Source organism: Lethenteron reissneri, chromosome 19, assembly GCF_015708825.2.
Source record: "Lethenteron reissneri isolate LAM-NWPU_2019-01 chromosome 19, ASM1570882v1, whole genome shotgun sequence".
Classification (NCBI taxonomy): domain Eukaryota; kingdom Metazoa; phylum Chordata; class Hyperoartia; order Petromyzontiformes; family Petromyzontidae; genus Lethenteron; species Lethenteron reissneri.
The window spans coordinates 14,174,500-14,198,663 of NC_083797.1; the positions used below are offsets into that span (position 1 = coordinate 14,174,500).

The following is a 24,164-nucleotide window of genomic DNA, read 5'->3' on the forward strand; positions in this document are numbered from 1 at the left end:
ATTGTTTTGTTTGCCCGTATTGAAACGGCTGTACGCCGTATGGACCATGAAAACTCAATTTCCTTGTTACAAGAATACGGGGTAAACTGTACGGGTTGACACGGTATGCTGTTGGGCCAAGTGCCGTTAGCCAGTCGCTACCGATGAAGGCCGGCAAGGCACACGAGGAGTGAGGGTGGCCAGCACCACGCCCGCCCGCGCCGCCTTTGTCTCCCCAAGTGGCGATGTTTGCACACCACACCTGATACTCATTTGAGGCTGAGTCGACCTAGGGGAGGCCTAGGATCCAGTTCAGATCATCGCTATCACTGGTATTGGTGGCTGGAGTTCATAGCGCAGCGTAGCGCTAACTGCTCGCACCACCGCTCCCCATGTAATGCTCCTGACCCAACAAAAACAACCGCCGTTCGCTACGAAGTGACAGTGACGCTACCACGGCGCTTGTGCCAGGCTAGGTGCACGTTAAGGCCACGCGAAGTGTCGAACTGCCCGCTGGCCGGAGGTCACGGGGCAGACCCAGCGGGTGCCACGTGGATCGACTGACTGAGATGACTACTGGCCGATGCACCGCCCGTGCTCTCTACCGTGCCTCCTGACTCTCTTTCCCACTCGCTCGCCACTCACAACTCACTGACAGCTCCCACTCGCGTGCTCTCTCCCCCTCTCTCTTCGCTGGTGGCGTGCGCGCCGGGCGTGGTTTGCAGAGAGAAGGAGTTCGACCTGAAGGTGGCCGCGTCTGGAGCAGTTGACCCTGAAAAAGAGGTGCGGTGTCGTATTGCACTCACCGTGCTGTCACTTCGCGTTGTACCGGACGACTGTGCATCGCATTGCAATGCATTGCATTGTTCCATATTCGATTGCATATCACATCGCGTTGCGTTGTACCAGACTGCTGTGCATTGCAATGCATTGCACTCTGTATTGCAATGTATATCACATCGCGCTCTGTGTAGCCTTACTCTCCACCAGTGGTTCTTCCCCTTTGCTGCAGCCTTGCAACCCATTTGGTTGTCAATCGTAAAAAAAGGTACAATATTAATAAACACACCGGGTTTGGTGAAACAAAGTAAGCTGTCACTTACGTGCCCGTGCTTTATTTGTGTTTTTCGATGATTAACCTTCTAAACAAAAATCCGGCTGTGTCTCGCACCCCCCACCCCCCAGAAAGGGCATCACGCACCTCCAATAGGATGCGTGCACCCCAGCTTAAAAAGAACCGCTGCCCTCCGCTGTATCGTTCTGCACCGTATCACGTCGCGCTGTACTACACCGCTGTGAAATTGTATTGCACCCCCCACCCCCCCTTCTTCCACCCCCCGACCAGCCCGGGCGTCTTCGGGAGTTCTCCGCCGTGGTTCGCGAGCCGCTCCGGAGCCGCGTGCGCCCGGGGGGCCGCGTGGTCGCTGAGTCGGGACCTCCGCTCGGCCGGGCCGCCCCTCATGCCTGGCACCGCGACGGGGGACATGGGCAGCGGCCGGACGAGGTCCCCGGAGCGGGAGGAGGAGGAGCAGGAGGGGGAGCAGGAGGGGGAGCAGGGGATGAGTTCAGGGGATCTGGAGGCCCGAACCCCTTCATGTCTTGGGACATGCTCGCTCTCATGATGTCTCCCCGGTGAGCTGCCCGCCCATTCGATCCACTCGATGGTTTTCCTTTTTCCTCCGTTTGCCTTTGCCTCTTCCTCCCGATTGTGTCCCGAATGTGCCATCGCTGATAGCGTCATCACACAAACAATCCCTTGCAATCTCGCTCGAGGCAGGCGCGACCATTTTGCGTTTGAGTGGTTGCTTGTAGTGGTGGTTGTTGTAGCGGTGGTGGTTGTTCTGGTGGTTGTTGTAGAGCGGTGCTGGTTGTGGTAGCCGTGGTTGTTGCGGTGGTTGTTGTGGTTGTTGTAGCGGTGGTAGTTGCGGTGGTTGTAGTGGTTGTTGTGGTGGTTGCTGTAGCGATGGTTGTTGCGGTGGTTGCAACGGTTGTTGTGGTGGTTGTAATGGTGGTGGTTGCGGTGGTTTGATGTAGCGGTGGTGGTCGCGGCGGTTGTTGTGGTGTTGATTGTAGCGGTGGTGGTTGTGTTGGTTGTTGTAGCGGTGGTGGTCGCGGCGGTTGTTGTGGTGTTGATTGTAGCGGTGGTGGTTGTGGTGGTTGTTGTAGCGGTGGTGGTCGCGGCGGTTGTTGTTGTGGTGTTGATTGTAACGGTGGTGGTTGCGGTGGTTGTTCTACAGTGCCGCGGCCCCACATCCGGCGCCACCGCCTCCACTCATGATGGACAGCACGCGGACCCCGTACGACGAGGCCTACTTCTTCTATGGGGCCCACGACCCCCTGGACCCCAGCCTGACCCACCGTAAGGCCTGCACCCCCGGCGTCGCCCCCTCACCGCACCGCTTGGAGCCAACCGTGTTGCTGGGAGGCTCGGCCAAAGACAAGACGCGTCGCCTCTTTTCCACTGCCGTGTCCGTGCCGCTGAGCCGGCACCGTGACGGTTATTTTCCGCTGGCCGTTTGCCGAGCTGAGCCAGAACTAAAACCACAGTGCAGTGGCCTCACGAGACCCCGCCGTGGGGATGAGATGTTAACTGCCTCGCCTGGTATGCAGAAGGTCGGGGGTTCAAGACCGACCCTGACGCCTGCTGTGTGTTTGGAGTCTGCTTGTCTCTCTCCCCGTGGTCGCGTGGATTTTTCTTCACTTCCTCCGGATTTCCCTCCACAATTTAGAATCAACATCACACCTTGAGAGTATTCAGCTGCTATACATTGATAAGCCACTTCGTTGAGCCATCATTTGTGGCCAGGTCGCTTCTGAAAAAGAGCTACGTAGCTCAGTGGGACTTATCTGGTAAAATCACAGAAATAGCTTTAGTTTAATTCGATGCCACGAGACGTCCGACACATCAGGGGGCAGGGTTAACCTTCTTCGTCGCTCAGATGCGCCTTGCCTCGTGCGTCTCCGTACGACGTAAGTTGCAGCGACTCGCGCTCCGCAGTGGAAAGTCGACCTCCAGAGCCGCACGGCCCCGGAGCAGTTCGCTTGTGCAGTGGAAAAGAGGCGATGGTGAGCTGGGAACCCTTCCCACGGAGATGAGCTTCAGGCACACCTGTGTGAGAGGGGAGGCCCCCCCGTGACCAACTGACACCCGGCACCACCCAACACCACCCGGCACCACCCGGCACCACCCAGCACCACCCCACGGTGGCGACGTCACCCCTCGCCACCGTCGCTCTCCGGCGATCGGCGCCTGCTGCTGCTGCTGTTGTCGTCTTTCGTCAGGAGGGCGCCCGTTCGGGGTTCAGCACTCGGCGGACGACCTCGCCCCGTACAGGCATCGTCAGCAGGGTCCGGGCGCCTCTGTGGCGGTGCCGGGGCCCCAGAGAGTCACGGCGGTCAGGTGAGGTCGCAGGATGAATGCGCGTGTCAAATTCAACCTGTGCCATTACATGCGAGGGACCCCACCCCGGGGGGGAATCAATCGGCCCCGCGATTTGAATTCGCCGCCAGCGCATTTACGCACCGCCGTCTGGCGGTTGAAATCTGATTCTGTAAATGAACGAAGGGAAATGCCGATTAGCATTTTTAGCATGCGGCTGCCAGCTGCAGGCTGGAGTGGCGCCGTCAACGGATTTAAAATCTCACCCTCCCCCCTCCCCACTACGTGTGCCGGGCTCCATGGACTGACCCGGAGTGGCTCCCAGGATGCACCGCACGTTGCGATGTGCCTGGGGGTCGCGGGGGTCACGGTGGTTGTGGTGAGGTGAGGGGACTCTGGCTGGGCTGGCGCGTCGTGGGCGGTTGCTGTGATCGTGCACCTGACCGTCAATTGCTGAAGGCCGTGTCTTAAAGGTCACCGGCATTGGTTCAAGTGAGCCTGACGAGGCACCGGTCCAGAATTTGCTTGTGTTGAACCAGTGCTAGTGAGATCATGCACTCTCAGAAGGGTGGGAGTTCATGTTAAAAAATATCTATTTTTTAAATGTGTCGGTACATAGATATGCGAGGAGGCGGTTGTGTAATGGTTAGTGTGCTTCGCTACGAATCCGCTGAACTGAGTTCGATTTCCGCTCACGGCCACCAACACCAGTGACGACTATCTGAACCGCTCCTAGGCCTCCCCTAGGATGACTCAGCCTTAAATTAGTACCTGGCATGGTGTGTAGTTAATATTGCCACTGGGTAGACAAAGGCAGCCCGGTGTGATGCTGGCCGCCCACCCGCTCGTGTGCCGTGCCGGCCTTCATAGGTGCTACTCGCTAAGAGCACTTGCTGCAACAGTCTGTTAAGGCTGTTTGGGGGACCTTTGTCTTTGTAGCATTGTGTAATTGCATAGCGTTGTGTAATTGCGTTGCGTTGTAACCCCTCCCCTCCCCGCTAGCGGCGCGCGCAGGGCCGTGGGCCCCACGTCCCAACTGGGCTCCGATTTCGTGCCGGGCTCCGCCGACCGCAGCAAACAGCGCGAGAAACACCAGCGCTACCAGGAGGAGCTGGAGGAGCAGGTGCGGTGCCGGGCGCGGTGCACGCGTTGACGCACGCTCGCTCGCCCGCTGCTACGGCGCTGCTCCGGCCGCCACTGGGCCACGCGCCGTGTCGCCCTCTTCCCTCTTCCGTGTGAAAATGAATCATCAAATACATGCAGCAGTGGTCAGCAGCAGAACTACCTTCAACACGGAGGCTTTCGCAACCAATCTTATCCACGATAGAGGTTTTAACTGGGTTAGATTGTGGGAATGTAAATGCGTCGTTGAAATTGGTAATGCTGTGGGTGTACTCTCCAACACACCGGTGTGCTGTGCCAGTAAAGAATTGGCACGTTTTGTTTACATGACAAACCTTGCTCATTGGCTGTGTCGAGTGGTGGCGGGTTTAACGACACATTTATATTCACGCGATCTAACCCAAAAAAAACTTTAATGGAGGACTACCTTTGCAAGTTTCACAAGGTCATATTCAGCTCATGAATACGATTACTTTCTACGTATGTGTATGTTGAACTTATTTTGCACCGTACTTAGCCAACCGCGTTAATCGCCGGTGTGGGGGAAGGTCAACAAACAAAACACAGGAAGCAGTTCTAAATAAATGAGTGTTCAATCGTAGCACAGCACGAGGCCGTCCGCCGAATGAACGTGGCTCATGGCCGCGCGGTGCCGGCTGCGCTGCAACGTAGCCTGTGACCCCGCACTGTGGAGGCAGCGAGGGTTGGTGGATCGCAGAAATGTTCCTGTAGGGCGGAGACGTGCCGTGCCCTGGCTCTCCTGGAGATGGCGGCACGGCAAAGGGCTGACGAGTATCGTTCCATCTCTACGGGGATAGAGCGTCGCCCCCCCCCTCACCCTCGTGGATTTTTTGCAGCTGCTCCGGTATCCTTCCAAACTACGTGCCGTCCTGGTCGCCGATCGTGCAGCACGGTGTGACGCAGTGGCATGAATGACGCGAGATACAATAAAAAAATATTACGTGGAGGATCGGTGGTGCAGTGTGGTTGGTGCCGTGCACTGCAAACTCAGTGAACATCAGTCCCAATTACCAGCCATGGTCAGCATCCATGGCAGTGGTATCCAAACCTATCCTGGGCCTCTCCGAGGTCCGAGTCAGCCTTAAATGTGTCACTGGTGTGGTGTGTGAACATCGGCGTTGGGGAGGTGGTGCGGTGCTGGCCACACCACCCCCTCGTGTGCTGTGCCAGCCTTCATAGGTGCTTGCTAACAGTACTCGCCACAACAGTCGGTTAAGCTTATATGGGGTATCTTTGTACGCATACATCTGTATGCGCCCGTGAATGGTTGTGTAGTGGTTAATGCGCCGCTCTATGAACCCAGCAACCCGAGTTTGATTACCTAGGTCGACTCAGCCTCAGATGAGTACCTGGTGCGGTGTGTAGTCAAACATCGTCACTTGGGAGACAAAGGCGACCTACTCTGGTTTGCTCTGCGGATGAATCAGTCGAGCGCCGTGCTCTATTTGTTTTTGCGTGAATCCCAGATGCACGTGCAGGACGTGCGGCGTCAGCGTCAGCGGGAGGAGCGCGAGCGCTACGAGTCACGCATCGAGGAGGAGGCGAGCGCGTTCAGCCCCTGGGGCAAGGGCGGGGGCGGTGCTCCTCTCCGCGACGCGGATGGGAACCTCATCAGTGAGACCGATCGCAGCGTGCACCCCCCGCCCCGGTCACGCACAGATAACCCCTCGTGGACACACGGACTGCCGGGGCGCCGTTAGCGAGCACCCGTTGAGGCTGCCACGGCACACGGGGGGTGGGCGGGGTGGTCTGGCTAAACACCACGCGCAGACGCCTAGGGGATGCCCAGGACCGGACTCAGATGTTCGTCGCCGATGTGGGCCGTGAGTGGGGATTGTACGTGTGCTGCTGAACTTCTTTCGCACCAGGCGTGGCTGCAGCCGCGCCAATCGGAAGGTGCGGGGGAATGACAACAAACCCAACCGCGGGTTTGTAGCACAGTGTCCTCACTCCTCCAAACGTACGCACGCTATTTGATATTAGTGCTTACGGCACTTGCCCCAAGGTCTTTGAAGGCTGTTTGGGGGATCTCTGCCCCTGTATGTGTGCACATGTGTCTGACCATGAATGGATGAATATATCTGCCCACGTCAACTTGGGACAGTGTCATCTCAGTCAGTCAACCCATAGCACCTGGGTCTTCCCTGTGACCTTCACACGTAATTGCCTCAAGCTGCACCTAGCCTGGCACGATCACTGTGGTGACTTCACCTGCCATGTATTGGTGAATGGCGGTTTTTACTGTTGTTATGTATGTAGCTATCTGTGTCTGTGTACATATGTCTATGTATGTAGATATCTGTGTCTGTGTACATATGTGTGAGTCCCGACGATAATCAGTGGCGAATATTTGAACTGATCCTGGGCATCCCCTAGGTCGACTCAGCTTTAAATGAGTGCCTGGCATGGTCTGTTTTTGTGCGCTAGCCGACCTCAAGCAGATGCACAAGCAGAATGAGGAGGCGTACAAGAACCCACACCACCGGCCGCGGGGAGACGCCCGTGCCGTCCTCTCCCTGGACCTCAACCTCGCCACGCCACGCGCAGACATGGGGGGGGGCGGCGACAGCCCCCACAAGTACCCAGGTGATGGGGGGGAGGCCGCGTATGCTTGAGCGTGCGTGTGTACGTGCGTGTGAGCTTGCGTGCGTGCGTGTGAGCGTGCGTGTGTGCATGCGAGCGTGTGTGCGTGTGTGCCTGTGAGCGTGCACGAAGTTTCAAGTCTTCTTAGCCATGGTCATTGCCTCCCTTCTCTACGCTTGCGAAACGTGGACCCCCCTAATGGAGCATCTTCGCCCATTGAAAATATTCAGGCTGGCCTGCCTACGATCCATCATGGGTTTAACCAGGCTGGATTGTGTGAGGAGCTCACAAATCCTTAAAGGATCTGGGCAAAGTCCCATCGGTGAGCTCTTCCGGCAGGCAAGGCTGCGTTGGGTGGGTCATGTAGCCCACATGCCCAGTCACCGCATGCCTAAACAGCTTTTGTTCTGCTGGATAGAGGGGGCTAAACGGGCGCGGCACGGGCTAGAGAAGAGATGGAGTGATGTGGTACAGGAGGATGTGGAGCTGAGTGGACTTGCCGATGACTGGTACCAGCGGTGTCAAGATCAGCCTCTGTGGAGGAGGCTCGTGAAGGACGCTGCTACTGGGCAGTTGGAGGCAGTCGCCCTCCAGCAACAACGGAGGATAGAAGAGGGACGCTCACAACAATGAGTAGATCACCGGGCAGCTGAAACGCAGAGAATTGGCACAGTCAGGGGCACAGGTGGTGCATCTGCCAGTCACCTCATGGCACCTGGGTCTGTCCCGTGACCTCCTGCCAGTGGCAGCGGGCCTAAAACACTTGACGCGGCCTCAAAGTGCACCTAGCATGGCACAAGCGCCGTCGTGACGTCCCCACCATTCAGTGGCGAACGGCGCATGTCATGGTCATCGCCGTCGTGCGCGCGCGCTCGGCGTGTCGTTGAGACCCCGTGCTGCACCCCCCCCCCACCCAGGCTTCGGCTACGCCTACCGGGGCGCCCTGCAGAACACGGGGCCCGTGACGGAGCAGCAGGCACGGGCGCAGGGCCTCTACAAGGACTTCCTGAAGCAGCAGGCGAGAGCTCCCCGGCACGCGTTCTCGAGACCGCCGCTCTCGCGCACCACGTGGCCCCATGGAGCGCGAGAGGGGCGCCACCCCTGCCCCCCCCCCACCTTGTCATGTCGATTGTGTTTCGTGTGCGCTCGTTGGAGAGCGACCCGGGGCTGAGACCGTCCAATCGCGTGCGGTGGCCAAATGTGAGGCCAGTATCTGAGTCGTGCCAGCTCGGTGATCTCACACTGCCAGTCCGAGGCCTCTTCCTCACCCAGAGGTGGCAGAGCAGCCGAGGTCAGAGCGCTACTGCAAAGTCTGATCTGGGTCACTTATCACGACCATCTCAGTGTGTCTCTGCATGTCTCTATGTATCTGCGTGTATCGACGTGTCTCTACTTGTCTCTGCGTGCCCCTGTGTGCTTGTGTGTGTCCCTGTGTGTTTGTGCGTGTCTCTGCATGTTTCTGCGTCTCTGTGTTTTTTTATGTCTATATCTCCCTGCGTGTCTCTTTTCGCGTCCCTGTGTGTCTGTGTTCCTCTATGTCTATGTGTCCCTGCGCGTCTCTGCGCGTCTCGGCGTGCAGATCGAGGAGAAGCGACGGCGCGAGGCCGAGGAGCGAGCTCGCACGCGAGCGGACGAGGAGCGTGAGGAGCGGCGGCTGCAGCAGCAACGCGAGAGCATCCGCGCCGAGTACGAGCACGAGCAGGCACGCCGCCAGCGCCAGGGCCTCGAGGTCAGCAACAACACAGATGCACACACGTAGCGGCGGCACACACGCAGCAGTGGCACACACGCAGCAGCAGCCGTGGCACAGACACGCACACGCAGCAGCAGCACACACGCAGCAGCAGCACACACGCATCAGCAGCACAGACGCAGAAGCACACACGCAGCATCGGCACACACGCAGCCGCAGCACACACGCAGCATGCAGCAGGACAGACACATTCGAAGCAGCACATGCGCAGCAGTGGCGCAAACGCAGCAGCAGTGCAGACGCAGGGTGCAGCCTCACAGACATGCACAGGCGCAGGGTGCAGTGGCAAGAACGCTGTGCACACCCCCACAGCGCAGAGTTGAACTCTGCAGCCTTCCCTCTATCTTACGTCTGAGGCACGTTCCATCGTTCAGTTTCCTTGGACGCTTCTATTTCCCTGCGTTCATCTTCCATCTTATCATCATCAACATCATTGACATTTCTGTTAACGATGAGCACGTTTGGAATTGTACGGTGCGAAAGAAGTTCGAGGAACTTGTGCATACCGAAACTCCTAGACCTCCCTCTCCTAAAGCTACAAAAACATCCCACTCTGTCTTTCATAAAAAAAACTACCTTGGTGGCTCCACGTAGCTTTATCGGTCTCCGATGTAACATTTCCCTGCCCCTCACGATGCGGGCAAAGGGGCGTAGCTATCCTCAGTGGTGGGCTGGGGGTTGACGGCAGAGAGAAGCGTGGGGGCAGTGCTAGCGGCCGAGTGGGCGTGGCCACGTCAAAGTGGGCCTGGCTGGTGGAGACTTCCCGGCTCGCCTCACCTTTGCCCTCTCTCCGCACCGCGCCGCCACCGCCCCGGAGCAGCACAGAGCCAAGAACGAGGAGGTGCTCAGGGAGGCGGAGGAGAAGCTGAGGAGGGAGAGCGAGGAGCGGAGGCTGCGCGACGACGCCGAGCGGAGGAAGCAGCGGGAGGAGTCTCCCCGGGCACGCGAGCAGGCACGCCGCCTCCTTCTCCCACCGCGGCGCTCGCGCCAGGATAGGTGCACCTTGAGGCCATGCTGAGCGCTGGTGGGAGGTTGCGTGGGACAGCCCCTGACACTTAAAAACTCTGAGTTGCGGCCACTACGTCTGCAAATTTGCGCGCGTTACAAATTGTACTATTATTATGTGGGCGCCACGGTGGCGAGATGCTAACGACCTCGCCTGGTGTGCAGGAGATTGCAGATTCGATCCAGACGAGTATGCGTGTTCTTTCTTCCCGGTTTTTTCTCTCCATATTTAGAGTCAACGTTACGTTTTTGGAGTATTTGGCTGTGATACATTTCCACATGGCAAGCCACCTCGTTGAGCCATCATTTGTGGCCAGGTCGATTCTGAAAAAGAGCTACAAAGCTCAGTGGGCCTTACCTGGTAAAATATAAAAAAAATGTTTAGTTTTGGTTTGCTGATCGGACGGACCGGCAGATACTACCACTCTGCATTGCTTGAGCATTTCCGCCGCTCAGCTCCAGGCACACAAAGATGGCTTGCGCACTGCCTGGGGTAGTTACTGTGTGTAGAGTTACTGTAGTTAGTGTAGCCAGCGTGAGTATGTTTATGGGTGTTCAAATATTTGGACCATTTGGCTCTTTCGTCCGTGCTGAGGTGCAAGTCTGGTCGACTAACTCATGGCTCAACAGCAGCCGTGAGAAACGACGAGTGACCAAGGCCACCTGGGGAGTGGTCACACTACCACAGGGAGGTGTCTAGGGGTCAAATCATAGAGAGGGGTCAGGATCGTCCCTCATGCCGCCGTTTGTCTGTGCAGCCGCGAGGGGGCCAGCGAGTAACCGACTCGCCCCCCGTGCCGGCGCTCATGAAGGAGCGGAGGCGCAGCGCGGAGAGGAGGGCCGCCACTCCCCCCGTACGTACCACGCACACACGCGCACACACCCACACACACACGCATGCACGCACGCACATGTACACGCACATGAACGCACACACACGCACCCGCACGCGTGGCTGGAATCACGGAGAAGAAGAATCGTGCAGATGCGTGGATTCTGTAAAGATTGCCAACGCGCGCTTGTCCCCAGAGTTAATTAGCAATGACAACGTGACACGTCGCGTGATGCGGGAGTGGTGTGGACAACACCTGGCCACTGTTGACGTTTTTAAGAAATGCAACAGGTACTTATTTTAGATAAGCGGGACTGTCGGCCATGGCCAGGATCGAACCCAGGTCAATGTGTTCGTAGCGGAGTGCGTTAACTCCTGCTCTCCCGCACCCTATACATGCATACAAACGTATACATACAAAGACACAGATCCCCTGTATAGCCTTTACACACCATTCAGGGCAAGGTTTGTTCACGATTTGTAGCGTGGCGCACTAACCGCTGCACTACCACTCCCCATAATATATACATGCAGGGACAAAGGCAAAGATCCCCATATCGCCTTTTGACAGACTGTTAGGGAAAGTGCTGCGAGCGAACAACTATGAAGGCCAAAATATCTGGACACGGTCCCATATATACATACAAAGGTCCGTGGCGCAGTGCGCTAATCACTGATGAGGAATGCCCGAACGACGATGGTGACTCCTTAGGGCCGAAAAATACCAAATTAAGTGACAAACCGAATTCTTCGTGTGTGCAATCATCGCTAGCCGGGCCCAGACAGACGACGAGCGATGCCGATTTGCCGCTGTGGCCTCTGAGTAGTGCCCTGAACTTAGCGCGCCTCCTCCCCCTCCCGTCGTCATCATCGTCGTCGTCGAGTCAGGGTTTGCCGTTGTCTCGTGCCGTTGCAGAAAGCTCTCAAGTACGAACGACCGGATACGGTGTCGAGCATCGGCTCTGCACGGAGGCATGTGATGAGGGGTAAGTGGTGACGCCAGGTGGACTCAACACGAACGTAGCAACGTCATTCGATTCGCGGATAATCAAGGCTCGTTTCATTTTATAGTCACGGACCGTACGGCGAGTTGTTTGTTGGCATCCTTCCCACGCAGCGTGTTGCATGTGGCAGGGTAAACAGGAGAGCCCAGAGACGTCGCCGTCGACCGAGCATCCCAATGCTGGGCCCCCGAATGCGAATAATCGACAGACAAGCCTCTTGACGAGATGCCTTCGGCGCGGTTCGACCGGGGCGGTGGAACGCGCCCGAGCGTCTAGCTCACCGCGCCGCTTTCACCCCCCCCCCGTCCGTCCGTCGTGCTGCACATGCAGATGGCGAGCAGGGCGCCCTCTCTGACCTCTCGCACCTGCGGCAGCAGCTGCGCAGCGAGCGCCAGCAGCTCGAGGGGGAGCTCCGCGCGGCCGGGAGGGCCTCGCCTGAAGACCGGCCCTCGCCGGCGCCGCGAAGGTGATGCCTCGCGCGGACCCCCCCCCCCGCGTCCGTGGGCACGCTGCGGCCCCTGAGGTCGTGCTCGGGACGGTCTGGCGATCCGAACGGTTTCTCCCGCCGGGGGCGAGGGGGGTGCGCTCGTACCGGGGTGATGCACGACCACACGGGAGGGTCATATGGCAGCAACCCGGCGAAGATGCCTGTCGGAGGCAGCTCTGCTCCCCGGCCATGTTGGGCAGGAGTCCGAACCCTCCAGGTCAGCTTCGGTTCCGCGGACTCGGCCCGATTTCCCCGCATCGGCGTTTGAGCCGGGCAGACCTATGCCGCCAAATACGTGACAGTCAAACGTAGCATTAAATTACTTAATTAACCCATTCCGAGACGTCTGCAAGTTGCAGGATGGGTGGTGTCCCTTTCACTGCTGAATTTCGGAACGGGCGAGCGGCTCAGCGTTCATTTTATTTAGAGACGCGTAGCGACGTTGTTTTTAAAGATATTGCACTCACCGCAGAGGACCGTAGCTACACGACCGCCACACTCCACGGCAGCTGGCGCCAAACTGTGCCATGCACCCTCCCACGTGGTCTTGTGGGAGCCTCAGTCTTCTGACCTGAACACCTACCGATAAAGTTATTTTAATTTAGTTTTACTTCTGATTCCGTTTTCGATCACGTACACGTACGGAATCGGAAGAAAAACTGATGTCGTACATGCATGTACATCATTGGAAATGAACATTAAACATGGATGATGTGCTCTCCTTTGTGGGTGCAGGTGTGGAGGGGTCTGGTGGTAAAATATCGATGGCGTGTCAATGGTGTATCGACGGCGTCTCTTTGGCGTGTCGATGACGTGTCAATGACGTGTAAATGGCGTGATGATGGCGTCTCTCTGACGTCTCTCTGACGTGTTGATGACGTGTTGACAGCGTGCCGATGACATCTCTATGACATGTCGACGGTGTGTGTCGATGGCGTCTCTTTGATGTGTCGATGATGTGTCGATGATGTGTCAATGGCATCTCTCTGACATGTTGATGACGTGTCGATGGCGTGTCGATGGCGTGTCGACGCGGTGTCGCTCGCGCCAGTGCAGGCGCCGTGAGAAGGAGAGGCCCCGCTCGGCCGTGCGTGTAATCATGCCGCCCACGCCCGTGGAGGAGCTCAACTTCCAGGCCCTGCGAGACTTTCACGACCTCAAGTACCGCGGTGAGGACGTGGACGCGGTGAGGGTGTGGACGCGGTGAGGGCGTGGACGCGCAGCTTCGCGCTCGCGGGGGATGTTCACGGTGGGCCGCGTTGTGGCGCCCCGGGGCGTAAACGAGTGCTGGATGCCGGGAATAACCCTAGCCCCAAGGCAACGACGTTTGAGCAGTTGGGGTTGAGGGCCAAGGTCAGGGGTTGGCCACTCCCTCGACGTTTACCGGAACGCCGCCTGGCTTGCCTCGGAGTGGGCGTCGTCAGGAATGAGGCACGAGGTATGCCGATCCATACTCATCCTATGTAAGCACGTACCACCGCACACGTGCCACCGCGCACGCCACCGCACGTGCAGCGTGTGGTTACGTTTGGAGGTTCAGGCAAAGTGAGATGCTTTGACAACATAACACCATGCTGGGGACAAACCGATGCTCCTGTTTTAGCACTGGGGAGACAAAGGCGGCCTGGTGTGACGTTCGCCACACCAACCACCCCCACCCCCGTGCTGTGTTATCCTTCACCGATGACAGGCACTCACTAACAGCACGGTTGGCTACGTACAGTGCGAAAGAAGTTCAACATACATACAAAATACATATGTGGGGGATTGTTGTCATGGTGTGTGTGGGGAGCGGTAGTTGAGCAGTTAGCGAGCTGCGCCATGCATCCGACGGACCGAGTTTGCTTCCCGCTCAAGACCAACACCAGCGAGGAATATCTGAACCGGTCCTGAACCTGACCTAGGTCGACTCAGCCTCAAATAAGTACGTGGTGCGGTCTGTGAACATTGCCACGAGGGAGACAAAGACGGCCGGGCCTGTCGCCGTGCCGGCACAGCATAGACGCCGGCCCGCTGACACCCACTTGCCCGGACAGTCTGTGAAGGCCACACGGGGGACCTTTGTCTGTGTGTGTGCGTGTGGCTCCTAGTGGACTCGCCGTCCCGTGCCGCCCTGCGCCGCCTTTTCCCCGAGCCGGCCACGGACGCCGCGGCGCTGGAGCTGCAGCAGACGACGCTACTGGGCGAGCAGCAGCGCAAGCTGCACGCGCTACACGCGCGGCTGCACGGTGTGCACGCACCCGCCCCCCCCCCCCCCCCCCGCGTGTGTGTGTGTGCCTGTTTGTGTGTTTGTGGGGAGCGGTAGTGTAGCGGTTAGCACGCTGCGCTATGAACCTGGCGACCCGGGTTCGATTCCGGCTCAAGGCCAACACCAGTGACGATTATCTGAACCGGTACTGGGCCTCCCCTAGGTCGACTCAGCCTGAAATGAGTACCTGGTGCGGTGTGTAAACATCGCTATTGGGGAGACAAAGGCGGTCGGGCGTGGTGCTGGCCACCCACCCCCTCGTGTACCGTTCCGGCCTTTATAGATGGTCGCCAACAGAACTTGCCCCAACAGTCTGTTAAGGCTAAATGGGGGATCTTTGTATTCGTCTGTGTGTCTCTATGTCTGTGTGTATCTCTGTGTGTCTCTGTGTGTCTATGTGTCTCTGTGTGTCTGTGTGTCTCTGTGTGTCTTTGTGTGTTTGTGTGTCTCTGTGTGTCTCTATTTATGTGCCTGTGTGTGTGTGTCTCTGTGTCCGTGTCTTTACGTGTGTCTGTGTGTGTGTCTCTGTATGCCCGTGTGTGTCTGTGGATTCCCCAGGCACGGGAGACTTGTTCCCAGCAGCTGCTGCCCCTTTTACCGTGAACGCGGTAGGGACCACACGGGCGCCTCTCTCAGCACAAACCTCCCCTCCACTCGCACGCAGGGCCTCGCTCGCCCGGCTCTGTAAACACCCACTGCTGCCGCACGGTCCACGCGGTCCTCTCCAGGAGCTCAGCACTCCACCCTCCTCTGGCGGCGCGGCATTCACTCCGTGTGTGATCCAGGAGGTTACGAGTTCAAATGCTGCCCAGGGTTCAGAATTATCTCTCCTGGGGCTATTGAAGCGGCAAGGCGCTTTGTTGAAACGCCGCTTTTTCGTCTGGAGGAGAGACTGGGTCCTTGCCATGGGATTGTGGAATTTCCACCATTGGCCTAGAGCTTTCAATGGCGATGAGTGCCACCCAATACCGATTGACGCTTTGGCTTGACTGTGGATGAATCACCCCCTGTGCTTGGGATGATAAATGTCAGCGAGCTCTCATTGATAGTTGATCCCGATATTAAAATATGCATGGGTCTTTGCATTCCGGACACGGTAGGCCAGTAGGTAGGGAGGCGGGGCCCGTGATCATGAAGTCATGAGTTCAAATCCTGGTTCAGGTGAACGGAAAGAACACAATCGATAGCATTTTCTTAGCGCAGCTGGGAAGCAACGCTGGCAGCCTAGTCCACGACCTGGAAACACCTGGCAGACCACATCCAGTATACTACGGGCAATGCGGCAAATATGCAGTGAGAGATTAACCCCTGAGCAGGGCTGTAAATGGGAAGAAATTACTGGGGGGAAACTCATCAATGATTCCCCCACCCCCCACTAGATCTGTGTGGGTCTTTGTGCGTCTCTGTGCGTGTCTGTGGGTGTATTTGTGCATTTGTCAGTCTCTGTGTGAATCGACCCGAGTTCGATTTACACTCACAGCCAACACCAGTGACGATTATCTGAACCGGTTCTGGGCCTCCCCTATGGCGACTCAAATGAGTACCTGGTGCGATGTGTAAACATTGCCACTCGGGAGACAAAGGCAAGCTGGGCGTGGTGCTGGTCACGCACCCCCTCGTGTGCTGTTCTATCCATCACAGGTGCTCGTTTACAGCACTTGCCCCAACAGTCTGTTAAGGCTATACACAGGATCTTTGTCTTCGTTCTTTGTGGGTCGTTATGCGTGCTTCTTGGGTCTATGTTACTCTTAGGGGCTCTATCTGTGAGTCAAATAAAAAAGAGATGAATCCTCAATTATTTTTGGAACGCGGTCACAGGGTTCAAATGTTCACTCCCACCACAGTGTTCTGGGGCATTCCGGCCCATTTCCACCGCTGCCCCTGAGTGCTGCTTTATGGGAAGGACGGTCCTCAGCATGGGAATGTGGAATTCCCACCCCTGGGAGCCACCAATGGCTTTAATCAAGGAGACGCCGTGACTTTGCTGTGTATTCTTCCCCTTGAAATTTGCGACCGCTGCTGATTGAAGCGCGGTTTGAAAAAAGTTCAACATGAGTCGAGTTGTCTCAGTTCTACACTCCCCCTGTCCCCGCAGGCTATTCACGCTCGTGTGCGTGTGTGCGTGTGTACGTGTGTGCGTGATTGCGTGTGCGCGTGATTGCGCGTGTGTGCGTGTGTGCGTGTGTACGTGTGTACGTGTGTGCGTGTGTGCGTGTGCGCGTGTGTACGTGTGCATGTGTACGTATGTGCGTGTGTGCGTGATTGCGCGTGTGTGCGTGTGTGCGTGTGTGCGTGATTGCGCGTGTGTGCGTGTGCATGTGTGCACGTGTGCGAACGGTAGTGGAGCGTTTACGCGCTGCTGCTACAAACCCCGTGACCTGAATTTGATTCCCGCTCCTGGCCAACACCAGTGACGATTATCTAAACCGGTCCTGGACCTCCCCTAGGTCAACTCAGCCTCAGATGAGTACCTGGTGGCAATCTGTGAACATCGCCACCGGAGAGACAAAGGCGGTCGGGCGTGGTGCCGGCCACCTATCCCCTCGTGTGCCGTGCCACCCTTCACAGGTGCTACTCGCTAGCAGCACTTGTCCCACGTGTCTGCGAAGGCTATCCGGGGTACCTTTTCTTTGTGTGTGTGTGCGCGAGCAGGCGGAGCGGCCACCATTCTCCCACCCCGGCCTCGAGCCCCGAGCCCCGTTTCTTGGTGAGTGGCGTCACCGCGAGGAGTAGCCGCCTACGAAGCGACATCAAAGGCTTCCGCCAATTTCGTCACTGGCAATTTTCGCGCACCTCGGGGAGGGCGGGAGGGAGGGGAAAAACAAAAAAACATTTGCAAGGGCGAAGAGGAAAAACATTCCTTTGGAAAGTTTTATTTTCACTTGGCGAATGGATTCGCACTCTCGTTATAACTCTTAAATGCTTCCACATTCGCCCGATGCGCGTGGTGTTGTTTTCCATGACCCCGGTGGAGACTCCCTCGGAGGTTCTCTCCGAGGTTCATGCTCACGTATTTCTAGAGGTGCCTTTTGGGGTAATGCAGGAGGCGCTCCGCAATAGGCGAGTTGTGACACTGACCCAGTGCTGGCCTGAAGCTGGGATCCGGGTTCGGATCCCAGCTTCAGGCCACGTTCGATTCAACCCGGCTTCTCACGTGCAACGAGTCGAGTGGTCGCGGCTCAGTCAGCTGGTGACTGCACGAAAAAATTAAACAAAATTCGGTCCCGAGGGCTTAAACGTGCACTTATTTTTTTACCGATTAGCGTGCGTAGAAACCACCGTTTGCCCAGCACGTCGGAGCGCCATCTGGTGGAGTGCGAGTGGGGCAATTGAAGTGACTCGGAAGTAGTTCTGTGGCGTCAACGTTCAGTGACTGCGGCGGGCCCAATACGTTCCTTCACAGTGCCATGTCATCGTGCAGCCTGCTGTCGGTTCTCTCGCTGGGGTGTTTGGCCAATAGCAGTTTCATTGTATGGGGCTTTTTTAGCTATGGGAAGATACAGGGGGGGGGGGGGGGGTGACCCAGAGGATATCCATGTGCAACAGGGGTTGAGAACATACGAAACTCCACTCGTAAAGGTGCCCGAGTCGGGAATTGAACCGAGGCCCTTCTTGCTCTGAGGCACTGCATCTGAGACGGAGGATAGGCACAAGTGGAGAGAGTTGGCAGCAGAAGCCATCGGCTGGTGCCCCCATGGGCACAGCGGTTGATGGGTGGCGGGAGGGGGTTGACACCTGGGTGAGATGGATGCACAGATCCTTATGCCGCACGGGAAATGCTACGCGGACCGCTGAGGCTAGAACGCTCTTCGTTCTGATATTAGGAAGCCACTGGGGCCATGCACTTTCAAAACTGAATTGAAAATGTAAAGACTGGTTACGCACTTGTTTATTCTTCAACCCACAGCCACACTCGTTCCTAAAACCAACCCCGAACACGCGTCCCACAGCCCCTTTTAAACCCACCATCTCTGCCCTCGTTCCCAATACACATCTCCGTCTCGCATGCTGAGTCCGTGTGACGTCAGTGCCTTTCCCTTGACCCCCGTCTAGTGTATTCCTGTGCGTGTGATTGGTGAGTGCGGAGATTTCATATCTGCGTGGTGCGAGCGCGAGGATGGCTCGCAGATCCCTTACACATACGAACATCCAGAGACCCACAGACACCCATACCCATAGAGCCGCCCCAGAGACCTATAGAGACACCTATAGAGACCCACAGCGACCCACAGAGACACCCATAGACCCATAGATACCCATAGATACCCATAGATTAGCGCGGTTGGCTACGTACGGTGCGAAATAAGTTCAACATACATACATACAGAGATCCACAGACACCCAGACCCATAGAGCCGCCCCAGAGACCTATAGAGACACCCATAGAGACCCACAGCGACCCACAGAGACACCCATAGAGACCTACAGAGACCCATAGATTAGCGCGGTTGGCTACGTACGATAAGAAAGAAGTTCAACATACATACATACAGAGATCCACAGACACCCAGACCCATAGAGCCCCCCCACAGACCTATAGAGACACCCATAGAGACCCACCGCGACCCACAGAGACACCCACAGAGACACCCATAGAGACCTACAGAGACCCATAGATTAGCGCGGTTGGCTATGTATGGTGCAAAAGAAGTTAAACATACATACGCACATACAGAGACCCACAGACACCTAGACCCAGAGCGCCCCCCCCAGAGACCTATAGAGACACCCATAGAGACCCACAGCGACCCACAAAGACACCCACAGAGACACCCATAGAGACCTACAGACACTCATAGATTAGCGCGGTTGTTATGTACGGTGCAAAAGAAGTTCAACATACATACGTACATACAGAGACCCACAGACACCCAGACCCAGAGCCCCCCCCCCCCCAGAGACCTATAGAGACACCCATAGAGACCCACAGCGACCCACAAAGACACCCACAGAGACACTCATAGAGACCTACAGAGACTCATAGATTAGCGCGGTTGTTATGTACGGTGCAAAAGAAGTTCAACATACATACGTACATACAGAGACCCGCATGCACCCAGACCCATATAGCCCCTCCAGAGACCTATAGAGACACCCATAGAGACCTACAGAGAACCATATATTATGAGGGTTGGCCACGTACACGAGGAAGCAGGGAACCCTCGTGTAGTAATCGCCGATGCTTGGCTTGCTGTGTGTTGGGCGTGTAGGCTCACTCGGTGACGACTTCATGATGGGCGACCTGGCGGACGTGCCCAGAGCACGCAGGGTGAGCTTTGTGGATCCCAGCAGCTCCCCGGTGAGATGTGTGACAAAAAGACAAAGATCCCTCAGTAAAGCCTTAACAGACTGTTGGGGCAAGTGTTGTTAGCGAGCACCTATGAAGGCCGGCACAGCACACGAGGGGGTGGGTGGCCAACACCATGGCCGGACGCCTTTGTCTGGAATTGAACTCGTGTCGCCGGGTTCGTAGCGCAGCGCGCTAACCGCTACACCACCACTCCCCATACGCACGCACACACACAAGCACTCAGTATCATCAGCAGCAGCCGTGATCTGTCGACTGCTGGATGAGGGCCTTCCGAAGTTGTTACCGCCCTAGGTGGCTGTGTTCGTAACGTAGTGCTACTTCTGTCGTTTGACAAACGACCTCCCATGTAGACACACTATTGGAGCGAGTGCCGTTAGTGAGCACCTATTAAGGGCTGTTATCATGAAGCACTGAAATTGCAATGCAGTTAATTGACCTGCACTGAACAGAGTGGACCGTGCGAAAGCTGCCATCTTCCACTCGTAAACATTTGTTATTTGTCTCGAGATGACAACTGCATACGATAGAAAGGTCTCCGTGGTAGCTCTTCATGAGATGAATGTCAGTAAAATGGTTACCGCCGTCTGTGTGATGGCCGATATAGTTTTTGAAGGAAAAAAACACGAATGTGATGAGAAACATCCAGGGGAAGTGAGGAAACGCGGCAAGTGCGTCGACGATGCACGCCATGATGTCCGCCTGTGGTGGACCCTGCCCATGTACCACGTGTGTAACGTGCGTGCGTAACGTGTGCGTGCATGCGTGTGTAACGTGTGTGTAACGTGTGTCCGTGCATGTGTAGTGTCTGCGTAACGTACACGCGTAACGCGCGTAACGTGCGTAACGCGTGTAACGTGCGTGAGTAACGTGCGTGCGTAACGTGTGTGTGTACTGTGTGCGTACCCAGCCCGGCACGCCCCCCACCGCCGGGTCGGCTCTCCGCCTGCTGCCCGACTCCTTTTCCCTGGGCTCCACCTCGTCGAGCCTCAACGTGGAGAGGATCCAAGCGCGCAACCACGAGCGGCTGCGACGTCTCCACGGGTGGGACAACGACGTGGCGGCGGGGCACGGTGAGCCCCCCACCCCCCCCTCCCCGCTGCACCCATGGGAGCCATCACTCGTGCGACACTCGCTACGAAATGAACGGAGCGCGGGAGTGGGTTCCGTAGAACTTTCCAGAACGGGAATCTTTATTTGGAGGAATCCGATGACCTCTGAAGCTCTTTTTTATCGCAGATGTCCAGAGGGGGCACGGGGTCAGAACGTTACAAACGACAAACACAATAGGAGTGCGAAGTTTTAGGAAAGGTAAACAAATCACTTGAGAAATATATATACACAAATAAAAGTCAACTATTTTTAATTTGACCTCAGATGTGCTTCACGAGAGGATCGCATCTGACCGCACGTGGTAGCGGCTGATCATCACGTGCAAATTAATATCGCAGGCAAATGCTCTAAAAGCGTGACGCTGATTCTAATTGTGGAGGGAAAAAAACGGAGGACCTGGAGAAAAATCCACACGACCACGGGGAGAGAGACACGCAAACTCCAAATATACAGCAGGCATCAGAGTCGGGATCAAACCCACGACCTCGTGTATACCAGGCGAGGTGGTTAAAATCTCGCCACCGTGGCGCCCGCAGCTCGTGCATCACGGAGATGGAGCAATTCAATAATGCATCTGTCCCCCTCTTTGTCCCCGTGACCCCACTAGGCGAGGCGTCACCCCTCTTCATCCCCGGGCGTCACCGTCCCGGATCCGCCATCTCCGCTGACTCCATCACCTCCGTTGCCACGGAGCCCTGGCTCAGGCCTGGCTCTCGGGGCAGCCTGCGCCTCGACTTGGGCGTTCTGTCGACTGGTGCTGGGGACTAGAGCTGCGCCATCCGGTCATTTAAGTAATTGGTCACTCACCCGATTACCGGTAACTCACCTGATTATAATTATCGGTCACTCACCCAATTATCGGTTGAATTAATCGACTCATCGGCTATAACACATGTGCCACTGGACGGGAGGTGATGGGCAGGGCTTGCTGACATCATCAGCTGTTGTGTCACGCTGGGCGTGGCTTGCAGGGGGTTTCCTGCCTTCAGAAGGCAGGATGTTTTGGCCGCCACGATTTTTAAAGGGGCCCCCAAGTAATCGATCACAAATCGAGCAGTCGATCACGATTTGTAGCCAAGTAATGGACTTGCAGTGAGTGGGTTCATTAACCCGTCTGTTCGGACTGGCGAGTGTTGTCTTCTTGCATGTGCATTGGTTTCCTCCGGATATTCAGGTTTCCTCCCGCACTAAAAAATACTTATTTTTAAGTAATTGAACTTTATGGCGGCACCCCAGGGTACCATATTACCCCGGCTCTTGCATAATGTCCGCGATGTAGTCATTTTTAGTCTGTTGATGGTCGGCGATGCGGCAATTGACTCATCTCGATGAGCTGTAGACGATGCACCACTATGGTGCATTCGAGCATTCAGGGTTTCAGCGCAAATCGTCCTCGCTGCGTTTCGACATTGCTGAGTAGCACTGATTTCGGATTCATTGGTACCCTAGTCGCGGAGTTAAGTACACCCCTCGACAAAATAGTGTCCCAGAAATAAAATATTTAATTTTGTATTATTTGGAAAACTGGGGTATCGCCATTAGGATCAATTGACCAAATCACCGAAATCAGGATCAGTACTGCAGTGGACATTGGGGTGAAGCTCTCTTGGAAGATAAACAGCTTCCATTTTCCACTTGGATTTAATTGTGTGCACCACAGTGTAAACTAAAACGAAACAATTTTTTTATATTACCAGGTAAGGGCCACTGAGCTAGGTAGCTTTCTTTCAGAAGCCACCTGGCCACAGATGATAGCCCAACGAAGTGGCTTATTACCTGGAGATTTATATAGCAGCCAAAGACTCTTACGCATGATGTTGATTCCAAATGTGGAGGGAAAAACCGGAGGACCCGGAAAAATAAATCTACACGACCAATGGGAAAACATGCAAAATCCAAATATACAACCAGCTTAAGCATCGGGATCGAACCCACAACGTCCTGTATACCAGGCGAGGTAGTTAACATCTCTACGGGGAGAGAGACACGCAAACTCCAAATATACAGCAGGCGTCAGGGTCGGGATCGAACCCACGACCTCCTGTATACCAGGCGAGGTAGTTAACATCTCCACGGGGAGAGAGACACGCAAACTCCAAATATACAGCAGGCGTCAGGGTCGGGATCGAACCCACGACCTCCTGTATACTAGGCAGAAGCATTGGGGGGGGGGGCGTGCCCCCCACAACCCCTACCCCCGACGGCAACTCACGTGGAGTGGGGCGGCCCCCCTCCGAACGCCCGTGAGGCCGTTTTAAGGACTCGCCCCATGGGCCGAGCGTCTGATCAGTGCCCCGAGATGGCCAAATCGACATTCAACCGCACATTCCTAATCATGGGTTCATCATGATTATTATTTTTACTACACACAATTCCGTGCCTTGTTGTTAGTGCGCTGCACCTGCTGCTTTGATCCGAGGACTTCAAAGCTGCCCCTGGGAGTCAGCTGCGGGGCTCGAGGGCTGAGGCTGGACCCGCCGCTGCGAGGGTTGACACGAGAACTCCCTTATTAACGCCGCTCAAGTCACACGCTGCCGCTGCTGCGCGCACACGCCCCCCTCTCTCTCTCGCTTGGAAACAAACAGCCCCAGCATCAGAAGCAGCAGCAGCAGCCTCTTGTAAATTTCTGAGCACAGGCACAAAAGCTCAGGGTGCCACGTGCCATCTCAGACCATGGTCAGTCCACCGCTGGAGGAGAAGGCCTACAACAAAATCCGGCGCGACCTCTCGCGGTCCCGCGATGTCAAAATTTACCCGGCACCTGCGCACAAACGGGGTTCATTGCTCTTCGGGGTGTAACAATAGAGAGGGAAGGCTTAAGAAGATAAGTGACTTGCGAGACGAGACGACGGGAGAGAACCCGAAAGGGGAGTGGTGACAGGGAAGAAGCAGAAATGGAAGTGGTGTTGCCTGCAGTGTGGTGAGTGGGTGAGTGGGGTGAATGGGTGAGTGAGTGGTTGGGTGAGTGAGTGGTTGGGTGAGTGGAGTGAGTGGGTGGATGGGTGAGTGAGTGGGCGATTGAGTGCGTTAGTGGGTGAGTGATTGAGTGAGTGGGTGCGTGGGTGTGTGGGTGGGTGTGTGGGTGAGTGAGTGGGTGGGTGAGTGAGTGATTGGTTGGGTGGATGAGTGAGTGGGTGGGTGAGTGGATGGGTGGCTGGGTGAGTGGATGGGTGGGTGGGTTATTGGGTGGGTGGGTGAGTGAGTGGGTGGGTGAGCGGATAGGTGATTGAGTGGGTGCGTAGGGTGATTGGGTGGGTGGGTGAGCGAGTGGGTGGGTGGGTTTTGTGGACGAGTGAGTGAGTGGGTGGGTGAGTGGGTGGGTGGGTGAGT

At 56.3% G+C, this 24,164-nt stretch overlaps 1 protein-coding gene across 1 annotated transcript in view; it reads left to right on the forward strand.

The window, feature by feature from the left end:
* Window positions 1-23,893, forward strand: part of LOC133344310 (centrosome and spindle pole associated protein 1-like) — a 32,586-nt gene extending 8,693 nt beyond the window's left edge. Inside the window, exons 4-23 of the mRNA XM_061554411.1 lie at window positions 705-762; window positions 1,325-1,611; window positions 2,217-2,338; window positions 3,262-3,379; window positions 4,361-4,481; window positions 5,968-6,115; window positions 6,929-7,087; window positions 8,002-8,102; window positions 8,664-8,813; window positions 9,658-9,789; window positions 10,601-10,696; window positions 11,591-11,660; window positions 12,009-12,144; window positions 13,222-13,334; window positions 14,256-14,393; window positions 14,972-15,021; window positions 17,066-17,120; window positions 19,624-19,712; window positions 20,632-20,794; window positions 21,442-23,893. Of these exons, the coding sequence (XP_061410395.1) occupies window positions 705-762; window positions 1,325-1,611; window positions 2,217-2,338; window positions 3,262-3,379; window positions 4,361-4,481; window positions 5,968-6,115; window positions 6,929-7,087; window positions 8,002-8,102; window positions 8,664-8,813; window positions 9,658-9,789; window positions 10,601-10,696; window positions 11,591-11,660; window positions 12,009-12,144; window positions 13,222-13,334; window positions 14,256-14,393; window positions 14,972-15,021; window positions 17,066-17,120; window positions 19,624-19,712; window positions 20,632-20,794; window positions 21,442-21,602 (2,467 nt within the window). The 3' untranslated portion in view covers window positions 21,603-23,893. The remainder of the gene's footprint in view (window positions 1-704; window positions 763-1,324; window positions 1,612-2,216; window positions 2,339-3,261; window positions 3,380-4,360; window positions 4,482-5,967; window positions 6,116-6,928; window positions 7,088-8,001; window positions 8,103-8,663; window positions 8,814-9,657; window positions 9,790-10,600; window positions 10,697-11,590; window positions 11,661-12,008; window positions 12,145-13,221; window positions 13,335-14,255; window positions 14,394-14,971; window positions 15,022-17,065; window positions 17,121-19,623; window positions 19,713-20,631; window positions 20,795-21,441) is intronic.
* Window positions 23,894-24,164: the final 271 nt, after the last annotated feature.